This window comes from Natrix helvetica (assembly GCF_964273705.1).
Source record: "Natrix helvetica genome assembly, chromosome: 13".
NCBI classification, from domain to species: Eukaryota; Metazoa; Chordata; class Lepidosauria; order Squamata; family Natricidae; genus Natrix; species Natrix helvetica.
The window spans coordinates 8872606-8889739 of NC_138557.1; the positions used below are offsets into that span (position 1 = coordinate 8872606).

The 17134-nt window shown below is 46.5% G+C and overlaps 1 protein-coding gene across 1 annotated transcript; it reads left to right on the plus strand.

Moving 5' to 3' along the window:
• The first annotated feature begins 6645 nt into the window (after window positions 1–6645).
• On the plus strand, window positions 6646–8658 carry LOC309398884 (transmembrane protein 100-like). Its single transcript, XM_081966159.1, has one exon. The coding sequence runs from the start codon at window positions 6865–6867 to the stop codon at window positions 7234–7236; it is 372 nt and encodes a 123-aa protein (XP_081822285.1). The 5' UTR covers window positions 6646–6864; the 3' UTR covers window positions 7237–8658.
• Window positions 8659–17134: the final 8476 nt, after the last annotated feature.

Here is a 17134-nt window from a genome sequence, read left to right on the forward strand (position 1 = left end):
GAGTTATATCTATAGTGTCAAGTCAAAGTAATGCTGGAACACACACACACACACACACACACACACACACACACGAACTTGAATCCAAAATGCACACTATCACTGTCAAAAGTACTGTGATTTGACACTACAGATATAATTCATTCCTTTTCATGTTAGCGGCCCAGCTGTTCCAGAGTTATGCTGGAACACACACACACCTTATATATATTTAGCTATATCTATTGCTTCTTGTCTTGCCTTGAGGTGCTTTGGAGAATAGATTGACTCCCTCTTCTCTGTGGCAGCCCCTTAGTGGAGCACTGCTATTGTGTCCCCAATGTCCTCCTTTTCATTAAACCAGACATAACCAATATCATACATTATTGCAGATCTGAATAACGTGTGAAAGGCTAGCCTCTCTTTCAAGGTTTTTCCTGAGTGATTTACTTGCTGGAACTGCAGCTACATAAAGCTAAATCCAGAGCAAAGAAATTGCATAATGTTGCATTGTTTGAACACCTTCCTCTTAATAATGGGATAAATAGTGCAATATTTTCTTTCCGTTTATGTATTTCAATTTTCAATGCGCACATTACCGCATAATTCATCACAAACTGTACTTTAGAAATGCTTCCAATCTAATTATAAACGATTAACAGTGCAAATATAATGAAATAACCTAGAGTACTAGAATCTAAGTGACTCTAAGAATGAAGATTTAAAATCCACACGGCTCTTTAAAAATGCATTAAACTATCCTGAACAAATGCCGAAAAAAAATGATAACAATAACATCATAACAGGGTTGGAAGGGACCTTGGAGGTCTTCTAGTCCAACCCCCTGCTCAAGCAGGAGTCCCTATAGCATTTCAGACAAATGGCTATCCAATTTCTTCTTAAAAACTTCCAGCACCCACAAGTTCTGAAGGCAAACCGTTCCACTGATTAATTGTTCTCACCATCTGGAAATTTCTCCTTAGCTCTAGGTTGTCTCTCTCCTTGGTAAATTTTCATCCATTGCTGTTCTGACCTAAGCTTCCCCAAAAAGCACAAGGCAAGAGTCCTGGTCCCGACAAAACCCCTTTTATTAAATGAATGTGAATTCCTCTCCTTCACATTCAGCAACCACCCAGTAAACAGTCTTTCAAAGGAATATTTATGACCACAGACCTTATCTATCTTGGAAAGCTGCCATGTAAATATTTTCCCAAATGAGGTGATGCACAAGGAAAGACTGGGCACAGAGTCTCTGAGATTCACGGACAGATCTTCACACTCCTGAAATGAATCTAACGACTGAACGAACGAATTAATCTCTGGCAAAAGCCCCCTCCCCTTTTGCTCCTCTTTTATTTCTTATGGGAGGGGCCAATCACCTCCCACCTGTGACACTACTCCCAAGACGACCCTGATTTCTGAACTGTTCTTGACTTCTGGCAGCTCTGCGCATGCGCACACTGGGAACAGGCTCCAGCTGTTCCTCTGCCTCACTGCTGTCTACATCCGAAGGCAGCTGAGAACTGCCAGACGGCCTCGACCCCGTCTCTGCCTCTGATGCAGAGCCCTCATCCGAGCCTTCCCCAGACTCCAGGACTGGCCCATGTTCCTCCCCAACCTCCCCACTGTCTGGCTCTGTTGCCAGATCTGCTGGTGGGCCACAACACTTGCTTCTTGTCCTGCCTTCAGCTGCTTTGGAGAATAAGCTGACACCCCCCCCTCTTCTTTGTGGCAGCCCCTGCCTCAAATATTGAAATATCCTTCAAAACTGTCCAAACTAAGACTAAGCGGTAGAATTAAATAACAATAAATTAAATCAAGGGCAGTTGTTCTATGACTAGAAAGGCATTTCCTCTAAGGAAACCGATGCATGACTCACCACCCACCACCCACCAAGACATCCGAAGAGATACACCGAAGAGGATGCTTTATACACAAGTCAACCTTTGGTCTGGCCTGATTGACACAACAGAAATAGGTCGGCTGAGGAACACACAAGACAAATCCAATATATCATCTGGGGAGTCCAAAATATTTGCTCGCTTCCTGTTGCTCATTTCTCACTCAGCTATAATCCAAGGGATGGATTTCACCCAAAATAAATGCCCAGGGTAGGATTTGGTACTCTGGACAGTTCCCTAGTGCTGGATTTATGCAGAAGGTGAAAATCACATGCTAATAAATTTAATCCAGGTAGTCCTCGATTTATGACCACAAGGGGGAACCAGATTTTCCATTAGTAAGCCCAGCGGTTGTTATATGAGTTGTGCCCAGTTTTACAACCTTTGGTTTTGGCATTTTTTGTGGAGAGAATCACTGCAGTCGTTAAGTGAATCATGCAGTCGTTACGTGAATCTGTCTTCCCTTGTGGACTTTGTTTGTCATAAGCTGCTGGGAAATACATGGCATTTGCCAAATTCCCAAACTGCATCACCCTCACTCATTTACAGAACTTCTGCCTCTGGTTAGACCCCCAGGGAATGTTATTATTATTATTTTTAAGTAGTGGCTGGTCACCTGCCCAATATGGGGGGAAACCAACAAATCATTACCTGTTGTGTGATTTGGCAAATTATCTATCTATCTGTCTATCCATCTATCCATCTATCCATCTATCCATCTATCCATCTATCCATCTATCCATCTATCCATCTATCCATCTATCCATCTATCCAATCTATCCAATCTATCTAATCTATCTAATCTATCTGTCTAATCTTATCTTATCTTATCTTATCTTATCTTATCTTATCTTATCTTATCTATCTATCTATCTATCTATCTATCTATCTATCATCTATCTATCTTCTATCTATCTATCTATCTATCTATCTATCTATCTATCTATCTATCTATCTATCTATCTATCTATCTATCTATCTATCTATCTATCTATCTATCTATCTATCTAAAAACAGCTGTGTGTGTGTATGTTCCAGCATAACTCTGGAACGCCTCGAGTAATTTCAACCAAACTTGGTACACAGATAATTTACTCTCTGGAAACAAATACTGTGTGTGGGGGGGGGGGGGAGAGACCCCTAAAACCCCTTGGGGGGGGGGTGTTCTGTTAAGATACAGCCTGTTGTGCCTTAAAATGGCTTCTATTGTACTGTCGTAAAATGGTGTCTACTGTATAGCGCAGTGGAGTTGCCATGGTAACGGCTTCACAGTACTCCACAAAGGAGCTCCCTCTGGTAAGGGGGACAATCCAACATTAGAAATTACATTTGGTCCGGACATTTCCCCCCTATAAATAAATCCCTGGGCAATGCCAGGTTATTGGCTGGTCATGGATAAATAAAGAGCTTCCTCAAACACACAAATGACAATCTTCATTAAGAACCTGGTCTACGTAAACCAGGAATGACTATTTTGGCGATGTATACAAACCGTGGCCACATTGAACCTCGGCAAAGTCTGAAAAGCTCTGTAGAAAACCTGGTTAGCTCTTGGATGGAACACCAAGAGGAAATACCAAGATCTTAGGCTAGGCTAAGAAGCAAACAAGCAGAACATTGCCAATGGAGGCTATGCACAGTTAATTCTTTGAGTGCAACACAAGTAAGTTTACATTAAAATGAAACATGGCTTAGTTTATTTCTTCAGCTAGGCCCACCCTTGTTCTTATAACTTTTTGAAGATCTACTGAAGCTGGAGGAGAAAAAAAAACTATCTTGAAGTAATGTTTAATCTGGTGAAAATTTATAATGCTGCTTTGTGGAGAAGCGTGTATTCCATGCCTAGCTAAGAATCATGTTTTTTTTTAAAAAAAAAAAACACCTTATTATGCCATGATTCTCCCAGTTACCAAAGGTTTTTTTTTATCGCTAAATTGTTTTAATACATCTCCTACTTTAAGCATCTTATTCTAATGTTTTTGTTTTTCATTACGCTTTCAGTACCGTCTGTGTGCCATTCCTGCCTCCGTTGATAGGATCTTTCTGGAGATAAATTCTGCTTTCTTGACAATTGCTTTCGTCGCTTATCTTTAGATCTTCTTTCTGATGGCTAATTTACCTGCAACTCTACTGGATTTTCATTTTCAACAGACTGCTGATTTCTAATATCTGCCCCAGATCAATTCAGGGTATTCAATCCTGTCAAACGTCTATGGGGAGTCTTAGACATCAGGATTGTCCCAAAGGTCCTTTTTCAAGAGGCAACTACCGCATTTTTGGGAGTATAAGACGCACCTTTTTCCCCCCTAAAAGAGGGTGAAAATTTGGATGCATCTTATGCACTGAATGTAGCCCACCGGCCCCCAATCTTTGGCCTCTGCCTCCCAGCAATTTTCCTCCTTGTAGCAAAGGGGGAAAATGGGGCTTGCGGAGGCTGCAATAGGCTATAGCCATCCCTGCAGCCTGAAACAGCTGATGATCAGGAGGCCCATGCCGAAATTGAAAGTGAAACTTGCTGTTGGCTCCATGAGGCAAATTGCTGGGAGGCAGAAGCAGATTTTTATCCCTTGTTTTCCTCCCCAAAAGCTAGGTGTGTCAAATACTTTGAAGCATCTTATACTCCGAAAAATACAGTAGACTTGCTAGTCTTTCTTTGAAGATGTTTCACTTGAGGACATAGATAAACCTCCAAGTGGCCTCAACAACTCTCTAAAAGGATGCAAATGACCAGCTTTATCTGCAAGGAGTATAAATCCTTCCATTCCCCACCACCATCCAGTCAGAGCTGAAGAAGCTTCCTTGGATGAGAAAGCGAAACATCTTCACAGAAAAACTAAAAAGTCCAGTTGCCTCTTGAAAAAAGCACCTTTGGGACAATCCTGTCAAACGTTCTTAAAATGTGTAATCCAACAACATATTTATCTCTGAGGGGGGGGGGACAAGGAACAGAGGATTTCTGAGAAGAAATTCTCAAGTTATGACCATAATAGAGCCTGCCCATCATGGTCATAACTTGTGACCATCATAAAGTGGGTCAGTCATGGGATGAACCTCATTTTATGAAGTTGTTTGCAGGGGTCATTAAACAAATGGCATGGTTGTTAAGTGAACCCATGGTCAACTGTATTGTAAGTATCCTCAAGATAGATCTGTCAGAACTGGTCATAACTCAAAGACTATCTTTATTTCTTCGAGATCTGACCACAGGTTGTTGAGCATTGCATTCTGTTCTCAGGGTATCCAAATGAATGTTACTTCTAGGAAACTAACCAGCAAGGCTGAATCTAAAAGCTACCCTCAAGATGTCTTCTTCATCAGCTGAAACTGATCTGTTAGATTTATGTAATGCAAGAGCTCAAGATGGCGTCTTCTGAGGTAAGTTAAGCTGAGAGAAAAAGACTGGCCCAAAGTCACCTGGCTGACTTCTATCCATAAAGAAGGACTAGAATTTGGGTCTCCACACTACTAATCCAGTATTTTGACCATGATTTATCTAGGCTTTTGGGGTGAGAGAGAAGGATTGGCCTCAGTTCCCTCAGGGAGCTTCCATGCCTGAAGTATGACTAGGAGTGACATGATAGCAGCCTTCTAATATTTGAATATAATATTTGGACATATTCTAATAATAACATTTAATATTAATATAGGGGCACAGTGGCTCAGTGGCTAAGATGCTGAGCTTGTCGATCAGAAAGGTTGACAGTTCAGCGGTTCGAATCCCTAGCGCCGCGTAATGGAGTGAGCTCCCGTTACTTGTCCAAGCTTCTGCCAACCAAGCAGTTCGAAAGCATGTTAAAAAATGCAAGTAGGAAAATAGAAACCACCTTTGGTGGGAAGGTAACAGCGTTCCGTATCCCTTCGGCGTTCAGTCACATGACCACGGAGACGTCTTTGGATAGCGCTGTCTCTTCGGCTTTGAAACAGAGATGAGCGCCGCCCCCTAGAGTCGGGAACGACTAGCACATGTGTGTGAGGGGAACCTTTACCTTAATATTTGAGGGGCTGCCAGAAAGAGGAGGGGGTCAACCTATTCTCCAAAGCACAAGAACTAACAGATGGAAGATGGTCAAAGAAAGATCCAGCCTAGAATTAAGGAGAAATTTCCTGACAGTGACAACAAAAATTCAACAGTTTGTCTTCAGAACCTGTGGGTACTCCATCACTGGAGGTATTCAAGAAGAGACAGGACAAGCATCTGTCTGAAATGGTACAGGATTTCCTGCTTGAGCCGGGTGTTGGACTAGAAGATCTCCAAGGTCCCTTTCCAACTCTGTGATCCTGATCTGGTCTTCCCACTCTATGAAACCTTCCTTGTTGCCCCACACTGAACGAAAAACAGAGACAACAGTTTCTCTCTGTCCCCCTCTTTGTAAAGAAAAGCTAAAAGAACTCCAACACATCCAAACTGCGGAAGCAGGTCAACAAATCTCAAAGGCACCAATAGAAGCACTTGGGTCAGGATTCGTTGACCATGACTAAACCAAGAAGCCGTCATCCCAAAGGATGAAAACAGTCACCCCTCCTTTCTGTCGTGTCTCGTTCCTCCCCCCCCCCCCCGGCCAGGATTCCAGGGGAGAAGAAAGGATGCTTTATTCAGCCCCCGCCCTCACCCCGTCAGGATTTTTCTCCGAAACAGTTAACAGTGCCTGAGCTCCTGCCCACACACACATGATCTCATTTCTCCTGCCTGCCAATCCCAGCCGTTGGCTGCTACAGCAAAAGACTCAGTGGGAGCCAACGCTGGTGCAGAAAGCTAGAAGCCTTCACCAGCCAGAAGCAGTGAAAGAGCGAGAGAGCGAGAGAGCGAGAGAGAGAGAGAGAGAGAGAGAGAGAGAGAGAGAGAACGCAACAAGAGAAGAAACGAAGGAGAGGACTTTCCTTGTGGTTCTCCACTTCTAGAAAGAAGCGACGTTGCAAGAGTTTTGGATCTACGTCCTTCCAGAGAGTTGGGGGGTCAGAATCTTTCAACCGGACACCTGTCAGAATGATGAACTGTAAGTCCAACTCACTGACTTGCCTCCAAGGAGGAAAATCGGGGCTGCCTGTAGCTGCCACCACGGACTCCACCGCCACCTTGAATAAGCTAGCCCTGGCCACGGGGGGCACCGAGAAGTCGTGGTACCGCTGCATCTTCCCCTTTGGCATCGTCGCCTTGGTGATCGGCGTTGCCGCCATCTGCATCACCTTCACCATCAATGGGCCCCAGATGGACATTGCCAAGGTGGTCTCGGTGGCCACTTTGCTCTTTGGAGTCGGCCTCCTGGTGGCCGCCTTGGTCTGCTGGCGGGCCAAACGAGAGCGTCAACGGAAGAAGCAGCGGGAAGAGCCCCTTCCCTTAGAGCCGGGGGGTCTCTGAAGCCCACCTTGAGCCCAAACCCCACCAGGAATCAATCGTTGCTGTAGAGAACCCTATCGTTTTCATGTCATCCATGGCCGAGGTTGGGAAAGAAGCTATGGAGACACACATCCCGTGTCTTGGGGATGGAGAAGCATAGAAGCTAACCAGGGGAGCCCTTGGAGCTCCTTTAACTCAGGCGATGAGTGGCATTATGGACTAGTTCAGGTGGTCAGCTCAGGCTAAGAAGAATGGAGGATAAGTCCCTGCAGGTGAGCGGCCGGGATGGGTGCCCAGCTGACCATACTTCAGCCTTTCCCCGCCCACCCCTCTAGGAAGATGGTTTGATCTCAACCAATGGGGCTGTGGACAAAAAACCCCAAGGACTAACTTCAGGAAGAGAGTAACAAAAATCCACAGTCCTTTCCTTGAGGATACGGACTGCTCTTTTCCAGTGCAGCTACGCCCACTTCTGTCTTAACGGCGAAACAAACAAACAAACCAAAACATCCTTTTTGAAAAACAAAAAGGGAGAAAAACCTGACACTTCAATCCCAGGGCATGGAGCTGGAAGTCGTGAGAAGTTCCAAGTGGCTTCTAAGTGTGCATCGTTTTTCCCCCCCCCTGTCTTTGGTGACCGGCCCTCCTCCGATGACTGTGGGATGAAGAAGGAGACCAGGATCTCACCTGGGCTTACAACCAGGTTAAAAGTTCCTGAGCAGCTTCTAGGCACAAACAAGGATTCCCTTCGGCGGCCAAGAGGTTCAGAAGGCGGAGAACCTGGTTTGTTCTCGAGTGGGAAAGACGGCGGCGTGCCAAGATGCCCTCCTTGCTTTGCCAGACCTCACGATGATGCCGAGGCAGCTGTCGCAACCGTCACTACTCCTCGCAAAGTGGTACAGCATCTTAAGGCTGTAAGGATTTGCGGGAGGGATGGGGGGGAAAGAGGGGAGGTTTGATTTATTACGGAGTAGCAGTTTGGTGTCTCAAAACGATGCAGCCATGCCCCCCCTCCCTCCCTCCCTCTCCTTTGGAAGCACTGTGTACGTAGGGAGTTGGAGACAGCGAGTGAAAACTTGATTTCCCTGAGAACAAATTCCTAGGGACATAGATCCTGCCCTCTTTCTCTCTTACTGGGCCTTGCTTTGGATACATGCGGTCTGAGTCAGGCTGCACCAGAGAGTTGTGCACTTGTGTTTGTAACACCAAAAGGATTTGCGGCGTGGAAAGTGTCCAAACCTGGCTCCATTAGCCGTTTCTGGACAAGCATTGCAAAAAAATAAAATAGCTTGAGTCTTTTTCCTCCTACATTGGGAGTTTTGGAGGGTGAAAAAGCACATTTGTTCGACCTTCTCTCAGTGGGGCAAGCTTGGGCTATTAGAGAGAGTGAAAAATGAGATGCAGTCATGTTTATTACAAAGAGATGCAAAAGGGAATAAAACATTGCCCGCTTCACCCTTTGAAAGTCGTTCTTTGGAAGGCGTTTTGGATCCTGGCGAGATATCTCGTAGGCTGGTTTTGATGCCTTCTCCATCATCCCGTTAAATCCAGAGTGTGGCCCAGAAGCTTGTGCATGTGTGTGTGTGTGTGTGCGTGTGTGTGAGAGAGAGAGGGGGGGAGGGAGGGGGGGAAGGAGAGGGAGAGAGAGAGAGAGAGAGAGAGAGAGAGAGAGAGAGAGAGAGAGAGAGAGAGAGAGAGAGAGAGAGAGAGAGAGAGAGAGAGAGAAACCTGTCCTCTGAAAGCTGGAGAGCAGTTCTCCAGAACCTTTCCAAATGATCCTCTGCCTTAAGAAGAGAGGAAGCCATGGGGATGAAGGTTCTTCTACATTTCATTGCTTTTCATTGCATTGCATGAAAAGGAAGTCCACTCCTACAGGTGGTCCTCAACTTGCAACAGTTCACTTAGGGACCGTTCGAAGCTGCGACGGCCCTGGGGACAAAAAATGAGTTATGACTGCTTGTCACACTTACAACCGGCGCAGCATCCCCGTGGTCATGTGATCAAACTTCGGATGGGGGGCCACTGACTCGCATTTAAAACAGCACAGTGTCCCGGCGGTCACGTCGGATTCACTTAACAACCGGGTGACTAACTGAACAATGGCGGCAATTCACTTCACAAACTGTTGGGCGGAAAGCTGGTAAAATGGGACAAAATTCACTTAAATATTTCATTTCGCCCCCGAAATTTTGAGCTTCGTTGTGGTCGTAAGTCGAGGATTACCGGTATTGGGCTGGCCCAAGCATCCTTTTTCAGGAGGAAGGTGATCCTGGCCTTGTCCTCAAAACCAAAGAGAGGTCCCTGGGCCAGATAATATTGCAATTGGGTTTTCACCCAAAGATGCTTTTTCAGGAGGCCCCTGGACTTCCTCGTTTTTTTTCTTTGAAGACGTTTCGCTTCTCGTCCAAGAAGCTTCTTCAGCTCTGACCGGATGGTGAGGAATGGAAGGATTTGTACTCCTTGCAGACCGCTGGTCATTTGCATCCTTTTAGAGGGCCATTAAGGCCACTTGGAGGTTTATCTGTTTCCTCGGGGTCACCAGAGTAGTGCAAATAATTCCTGTAGTCTGCAATTTTTTCCCCTGGAAATCCGTTCATAGCCCCCACACACACCGTTCAAAGGGTCTTCATCCCAAATTCCATAACTCAAAGTCTGTAGCGATTCTCAATCCTCCAGGTCACGGTTGTCCCAAAAGTGCTTTTTCAGGAGGCCACTGGACTTTCTCGTTTTTCCTTTTGAAGACGTTTCGCTTCTCATCCAAGAAGCTTCTTCAGCTCTGACCGGATGGTGAGGAATTGATATTCCTTGCAGACCGCTGGTCATTGGCATCCTTTTAGAGAGTCATTGAGGCCACTTGGAGGTTTGCCTGTGTCCTCAGGGTCACCTGAGTTAGTCCTCCTGGTTCCTGTCGTATGCAATTCCCCCCCGCCTCTGGAAATCCATTCCTACTCCTGCACCATTCCAAATTGCATAGCTAAAAGTCTGTAGCTATTCTCTACCATCTAGGTCATAGTTCTCCCAAAGGTGCTTTTTCAGGAGGCAACTTTGCCTCCGGAAAAACACCTTTGGGACAACCGTGACCTGGATGACTGAGAATCACTACAGAAAACTGGATTTCGACTTGACTTTCCTGGTTCAGAGATCCATCTGGATGACCCAGGCAGCTACAGAAGACTCCCGTTCTCCGGTTTGTAGTTGGGCCCTCAGCTGTCATCTCATCACACAAACCCAGGAGGGTTGCTAGCAGAGGTTAGAGGCTAATTTGGTTGCTCCTTAGCACCTGGACCACAGCCCACCTCTGGAAATGCAGCTGGGAAGAAGCGAAACTGGATTCTGTCCAAAAAGGCACAGCTGCCTGGGGTGACGGGCAGGAAGGGCGGGGAGAACCGAGAATACAGAGCTGGGCACATCCATCACGTTCCTGGCTGCAAACTTCACAGTTTTACAGTGGCAGAAAATTCCCCGCCGAGGTGGCTCAACCAGCCCTGGCCAAGAGGCAACCAGATGTGGAAGTCAAGAGCTGTAATGGCTCATCCAAAAATGAAGACCAAACGCGTGGAAAAAAAGATGGTCTAGAGCAGAAATACTTAGCGGGGTTCCACATTATCGTATTCAGCCGGTTCTCTCTGGTTCAGGCACACCGATAGCGGTGGCTGCGGGAGGCTCCGCCCCTGCCCCAACGTAATGCGCGAGCACTGCGCATGCGCAGAAGGTGGTGCACAGACTAACATCTGCAAACTGGAAGGGAAGGTAAATGAATTCCCACCACTGCCTGGGTTTAATGGAGCAAGGAGAAGAAGAAAAAGAAGGAAGTCTGTTTGGGGTGAGGATGGAGTATTTGAACTGTTTGCAGGAAGAAATAATCCCGTGATGGTGAACCGGTGGCATGCGTGCCACAGATGGCACGCAGAGCTCAATCTATGGGCGCGCGAGCCGTTGCCCCAGCTCAGCTCCACCGTGCATGCGCGTGCGCCACCACCACCCCAGCACCAGCCAGCTGATTTTCAGGTCTTTACCATGCATTTGTGTGGGTGGAGTGCATGCAGGAGACATATGCACAAGCGTGGGGGGAGGGATGTCATGCGCACATGCGCTTAGGGAGCATGGGGGAGTGCAACCATCCAGTGACCCATTTTTGGTCCCAGGAAGCTATGTCAAAATCGGGTTAGGGTTGGGGGGGGTGTCACACGCACATGCATAGGGAGGGGGGCAGGGCGGAGCGGTGTGTGTGTGTGTGTGTCTCACACGCATGCACAGAGGGATGTGTGTGTGTGGGTGGGTCTTGTGCGTGCATTGCATTATGGGTGCGGGCACACGCTTTCGGCACGTGACGACAAAAAGCTTAGCCATCACTGATAGAATCCATCTGGCATTCTCTGATTAAAAAAAGGACCGGAAAAGAGTTCTGGACTTACAACGTTTCGTTTAGTGTCCCGTTCAAAATTATAATGACACTGAAAACATGACTTAGGACGATTTTTCGCCCTTCTGACCATCGCAGCATCCCCATGGGGTCAACGTGATCAAAAATACAGACCCTTGGCAACCGACCCATATTTACGACGGTTGTGGTGTCCTGGGGTCACGTGATCCCCTTTTGCGACCATCTGGCAAGCAATGGGGGAGCCAAGATTCACTTAACAACCGTGTGACTAACAGCGGTTCGCTGAACAACCGCGGCAAGGAATAGCGATAGCACTTAGACTTATATACCCTGTCACGGTGCTTTACGGCCCTCTCTAAGCGGTAAACAGAGTCAGCCTCTTGCCCCCAACAATCTGGGTCCTCATTTGACCCACCACGGAAGGACGGAAGGCTGAGTCAACCTTCAGCCTAGTGAGATTCAAACTGCCAAATCGCAGGCAGCCGGCAGCCAGCAGAAGTAGCCTGCAGTACTGCCCTCTAACCACTGCGCCCACTCGGCTCGTAAATGGGGCAAAACTCACTTCACAACTGTCTGGACATTTGGGGCTCAACTGTAGTCGTTAAGTCGAGGACTACCTGTCGTTGAGGAGCGTTTGCAAGAAGATATAACCCTTCCGGTGCGGTCTGATAAAAAGGAACAGAAGAGAATTACGTCGTCGGGTGCTTAGGTATAGCATTTATATAAAACATATTGGTAACATATATTGTTTGAAGCCTGTTTTTCCTCTGAGTGTCATTACTCACCCCCGTTCTCTCCCCCCACTTTCTTTTTTAAATCCTCAAGCCAATCTTATAAGCTCAGTGATGCAGGAGGAAGAAGGATTGATCCCGTGTCTTCCTGGAAGTTTAGTAGCTAAATGAGAACTGGTGTATCTCTAGGGTTGAGTCATCGCAATAGACATTGTTTGGTTTCTGCTTGCCATTCCTGCATACAGTACCTCCGGATTGCTTTGAGTCCTGGCAGACACCTGGGTTTTTTTCTCCTTCTTTCCCACGGGGGTGTAAATTGTGGTCCAGTTTGCAGGACCTGTGGGGCCCTAAGGACCCCGGGCGGGCAGGCAAGGACTGGCGAGTAGAGACTGGCGAGGCGCCTCTCGAGGGGAGTGACATCCAATTGGTCACGCCCACCCAGTCACATGACCAATTTGCCACGCCCACCCAGCCGGTCATTAGGCAGATCGTATTAGCGGTCCGCTGGATTTGAAACGATGAATTTAGGGGTCCCCGAGTTCCAAAAGGTCGGGGACCCCCTGGACTACATGACCTATAACCAGAACGAATGATCTTTGTATCCTCTGAGACTGCTTTTCTGGGATTTGGAAGTCAGCTGATCAGGGATGGTTGCTGCTGGCATTACTGCCAGTTCAGCGCGCGAAAATAAAATGTGCGCGCGCTCTCATCGGCGCCATCTTGATTTTCAGTTCTGTGCATGCACACAACGTTAGAAAAGCGGGGAGGAATTACATTTTTTGCAATGAAGATTCTTCTGCGGATGCGCAGAACTGAAAATCAAGATGGCGCCGATGACGATAGAACCGGTTTGGGGGGTTTGCAGGCCGAGTTATTACCTATTTGACCAAACCGGGCCGAACCGGTAGGAACCCACCTCTGGAGCTGATAGTTTCTCGTCAAATGTTTATTGTATGCAAAATGCTCTCTATTCTTTGGCACTATCTAAACAGGTGTTTCTCACTTTTGGCTGCTGGAAGACATGTGGACTTCAGTTTCCAGAATTCCTCAGCCAGCTCTATTCCGGCTGGGGAATTCTGGGAGTTGAAGTCCACCCTTCTTCAAGCGTCGAGCAACGTTGCTTTAAAACGGGGGCTCTCCAAAACCTGGCACCTTTAAGACTCGTGGACTTCAACTCCCAGAATTCCCTTTCCAGCACGACTGGCAGATGGGGAATTCTGGGACTTGAAGTCCACAGGTCTTAAAATGGCCAAGTTTGGAGATCCCTGCTTTAACTGAAAATGAGAAGCCAAGTTGCACACAACACCAGAGGAAAATATTTTTAAACACATATCATTAAACACTCCCTCTTTGCAAGCGAGTCTCTCTTCTATAATAGAGGATGTATTTATTTTTTTTAAAACCTCCCTGTATTAAACTCTGGTGTGCCCATTCTCATTTCTCTCCTCCAGCTTCGCTTTCAGAATTTTTTTTTTTTTCATGCTATCCACAGGTGAGAACAGGAAAGGGGGAGCGGAAATGGCTGCTTTTTCTCTTCTGATGAAGCAGAGCAAAAAATAGAACAGGGCTCACTTTTCAACTCTCGCTCTTTTGCCACAGCAGAGGATTTCCTTTATAAACTGAGCTGCCAAGATATGTCACTTTCTTCTATTTCTGTGCCCCCGGGTAACCAAAGACATCTCCCCCCCCCTTGAAAACAAACTAAATCCGATGGCATTTCCTGTTCTAGTGGAGATCCATTTCATGTGCTGAACCTTCTGGATTTTTGAATTCAGGCGTCGAGAGGCAGATTTGAAATCACAGGAGTTGGGTGGCGTACAAATTTTAAAATAGAATAAAATAAGAAATTCGACCGGTTATTTTCTGAATCTCTTGATTCTGTAATTTAGGGAACGGTCTTTCTGCTTTGACAGTTGTTTGTATTTTGTCCTTGGGCCAAAACACTAATTAAAAGCCTCCTCCATCCATGTCTTTGTAGCGACTGTTCGGTGCTTTGAGGATAAATGAGATTGGCTTTCTGATGTTAAGTGAAGGCTATCAATCAAACCTCTTCACAGCCGTAAAGATAAAGGTTCCCCTCGCACATACATGCTAGTCGTTCCGACTCTAGGGGGCGGTGCTCATCTCCGTTTCAAATCTGAAGAGCCAGCGCTATCCGAACATGTCTCTGTGCCATGTGGCCGGCATGACTAAACGCCAAAGGAACGCTGTTTCCTTCCCACCAAAGGTGGTTCCTATTTTTCGACTTGCATTTTTTACATGCTTTCGAACTTCTAGGTTGGCAGAAGCTGGGACGAGTCACGGGAGATCAATCCGTTATGCGGAGCTTGGGATTTCAACCGCTGAACAGCCGACCTTCTGATCGACAAGCTCAGCGTCTTAGCCATTGAGCCAACAGGTCCATATTGGTCTGCCAAGGGAAGAATGCTTGTTCCTGAGGCGTTTTCTCTCCAGAAAGTTGGAAAAGATTTTGGGTTTGAAAGATTTTTGTCCTGAAAAAGGAAGTAAAAGGGTGCCAATTCACAGCTGCCTCAACATTGAAAATACTGTATGTCCTCTGCTCTACTGTCAAAATCCCAGGCTGAATTGTTAGTGGAATTCCATGGTTAAAAAAAGCAATGTGAAGAAATAATTTCACTGACATTATTAATAGCACAGAAAGCAGTGTAAAATAGGGAGGGAGGGAGGAGGAGGGAGAAGGAAGGAAGGAAGGAAGGAAGGAAGGAAGGAAGGAAGGAAGGAAGGAAGGAAGGAAGGAAGGAAACATGTAACAGAAATAACATTTAGTGTGACTTGCGACTTTCTTCTGTTTGAAGCTGAGTGAAGCTCTCTGCAGCTGTCCTGTCACTGTTGCAGAGGGACATCATGGATTAAAGACAGAAGGCAGCTGCTTTGTAATATCTTTTACACAATTCAATTGCACTTCTCTAGTCTTGGTTGCAAAGCAATCCAGTGCTTGGACCGCAATGGAACAAACAACCATCCTGGCTGGGGACATCCTCCAAGCAAAACCAAGCAACTAAGGCACAAATCCACAGCCTTGGCTCTCATTCAGGGGTGAAATGCTACAAGTTTGGACCGGTTCTCGTGAATAGGTAGTTCCGAGGATCAGCTGTGTAACAATCAGCTGTGCCGTGCAATTTAAACTCACTAGAAATCGCGCGGCAGAGCTGATTGTCACACAGCTGATCATCGGCACAGCTGATTGTCACACAGCTGATCATTGGCACAGCTGATTGTCACACAGCTGATCATTGGCACAGCTGATTGTCACACAGCTGATCATCGGCACAGCTGATTGTCGCACAGCTGATAATTTTTTTTACTACCGGTTCAGGTGAACTGGTAGTTCCAAGGATCAGCTGTGCAACAATCAGCTCTGCCGTGCAATTTAAACTAGCTAAAAATCGTGCGGCACAGCTGATTGTCACACAGCTGGTCATTGGCACAGCTGATTGTCACACAGCTGATAATTTTTTTTACTACCGGTTCAGGTGAACTGGTAGTTCCAAGGATCAGCTGTGCAACAATCAGCTGTGCCATGCGATTTAAGCTCACTAGCTGATTGTCACACAGCTGATTGTCGCACAGCTGATCGCTGGAACTGGCCTGAACCGGTATCATTTTTTTACTACCAGTTCGGGCAAACTGGTAGTTCCAATGATCAGCTGTGCAACAATCAGCTGTGCCGTGCAATTTAAACTAGCTAAAAATCGTGCGGCACAGCTGATTGTCACATAGCTGGTCATCAGCACAGCTGATCGTCAGAACTTACCAGTTTGCTCGAACCGGTAGCATTTTTTTACTACCGGTTCAGGCGAACTGGTAGTTCCAAGAATCAGCTGTTCGACAATCAGCTGTGCTGTGTGATTAATATTCACTAGAAAGCTGCTTCCCCTCCCCTCTCGCTGTTCTACTTACCTTTGCCGACTCAGAAAAGGCTTCTTAATCCTCCTTTTTCAGCGCTGCACAGTAGCGCTTGTGGTGCACCTGCGTGCAAAGCGTGCATGCGCGCACGAAGCAAACCGGTAGCGAAGCGAACCGGTAGCAGAATTCAGAGCAACTTCCCCCCCCCCCCCCCCCGCGCTCTCATTCCTGCATTATAAGAGAATGCAGGGAAGATAGGATTGAGATCTGATTTAGTCCCAGTTTTTCATGTCAGGGTTAGGCAGGAGACACCCCCCCTCCCCACTAGCAAAGAAATAACTTTCAGCCTCTAATGGTCAAGTTTTTTTATCTCTTACACTTGGTGATCTTGACACCAGATTTCAATAGAACAATCAAGGGAAGCCAGAGAGCTGAAAATGACTGCTGGGATAAGTAGGCCCTTCTATGTCGACTGCTAAATTAAGATTTATTTTTTTCCCCCTCCTGCCATTACTTCTCTTTAAAAGAACGGAGGGGGAGGGGGAGCCCTGTTAATGGCCTGTAAATCAAATGTGACTCCTTTTTTCAGAGAGATTGAAATCTGCACTATTAAACAGTCTGAAAGATGCTTTTTTGTTTACCTCAGAGAAGAGAGGATGTTTTTATTCGGTGCTTTCACTAGTGTGGCAATTGCATTGCATTTCTTTTTAAAAAGCATCTCGTGTGGTTTTTTTGGGGTGTGTGTGTTGACTTTTGTTTTCTGTTTGGATGAATAAAAGAAAAAAATAAAGTCTGCCTTGACTTCGGATGGACCTCTAGATATTCCACGGAGACGTCCCTGTAGCAGAAATATGGACCACTGCCTTCTGAGATGCAGTGGCTCAGTGGTTAAGGCGCTGAGCTTGTCGATCAGAAAGGTCGGCAGTTCGGCAGTTCA

Excerpts from the sequence above, each read along its gene's own strand:
- LOC309398884 (XM_081966159.1), top strand. The coding sequence starts at position 6,865 with ATGATGAACTGTAAGTCCAACTCACTGACTTGCCTCCAAGGAGGAAAA.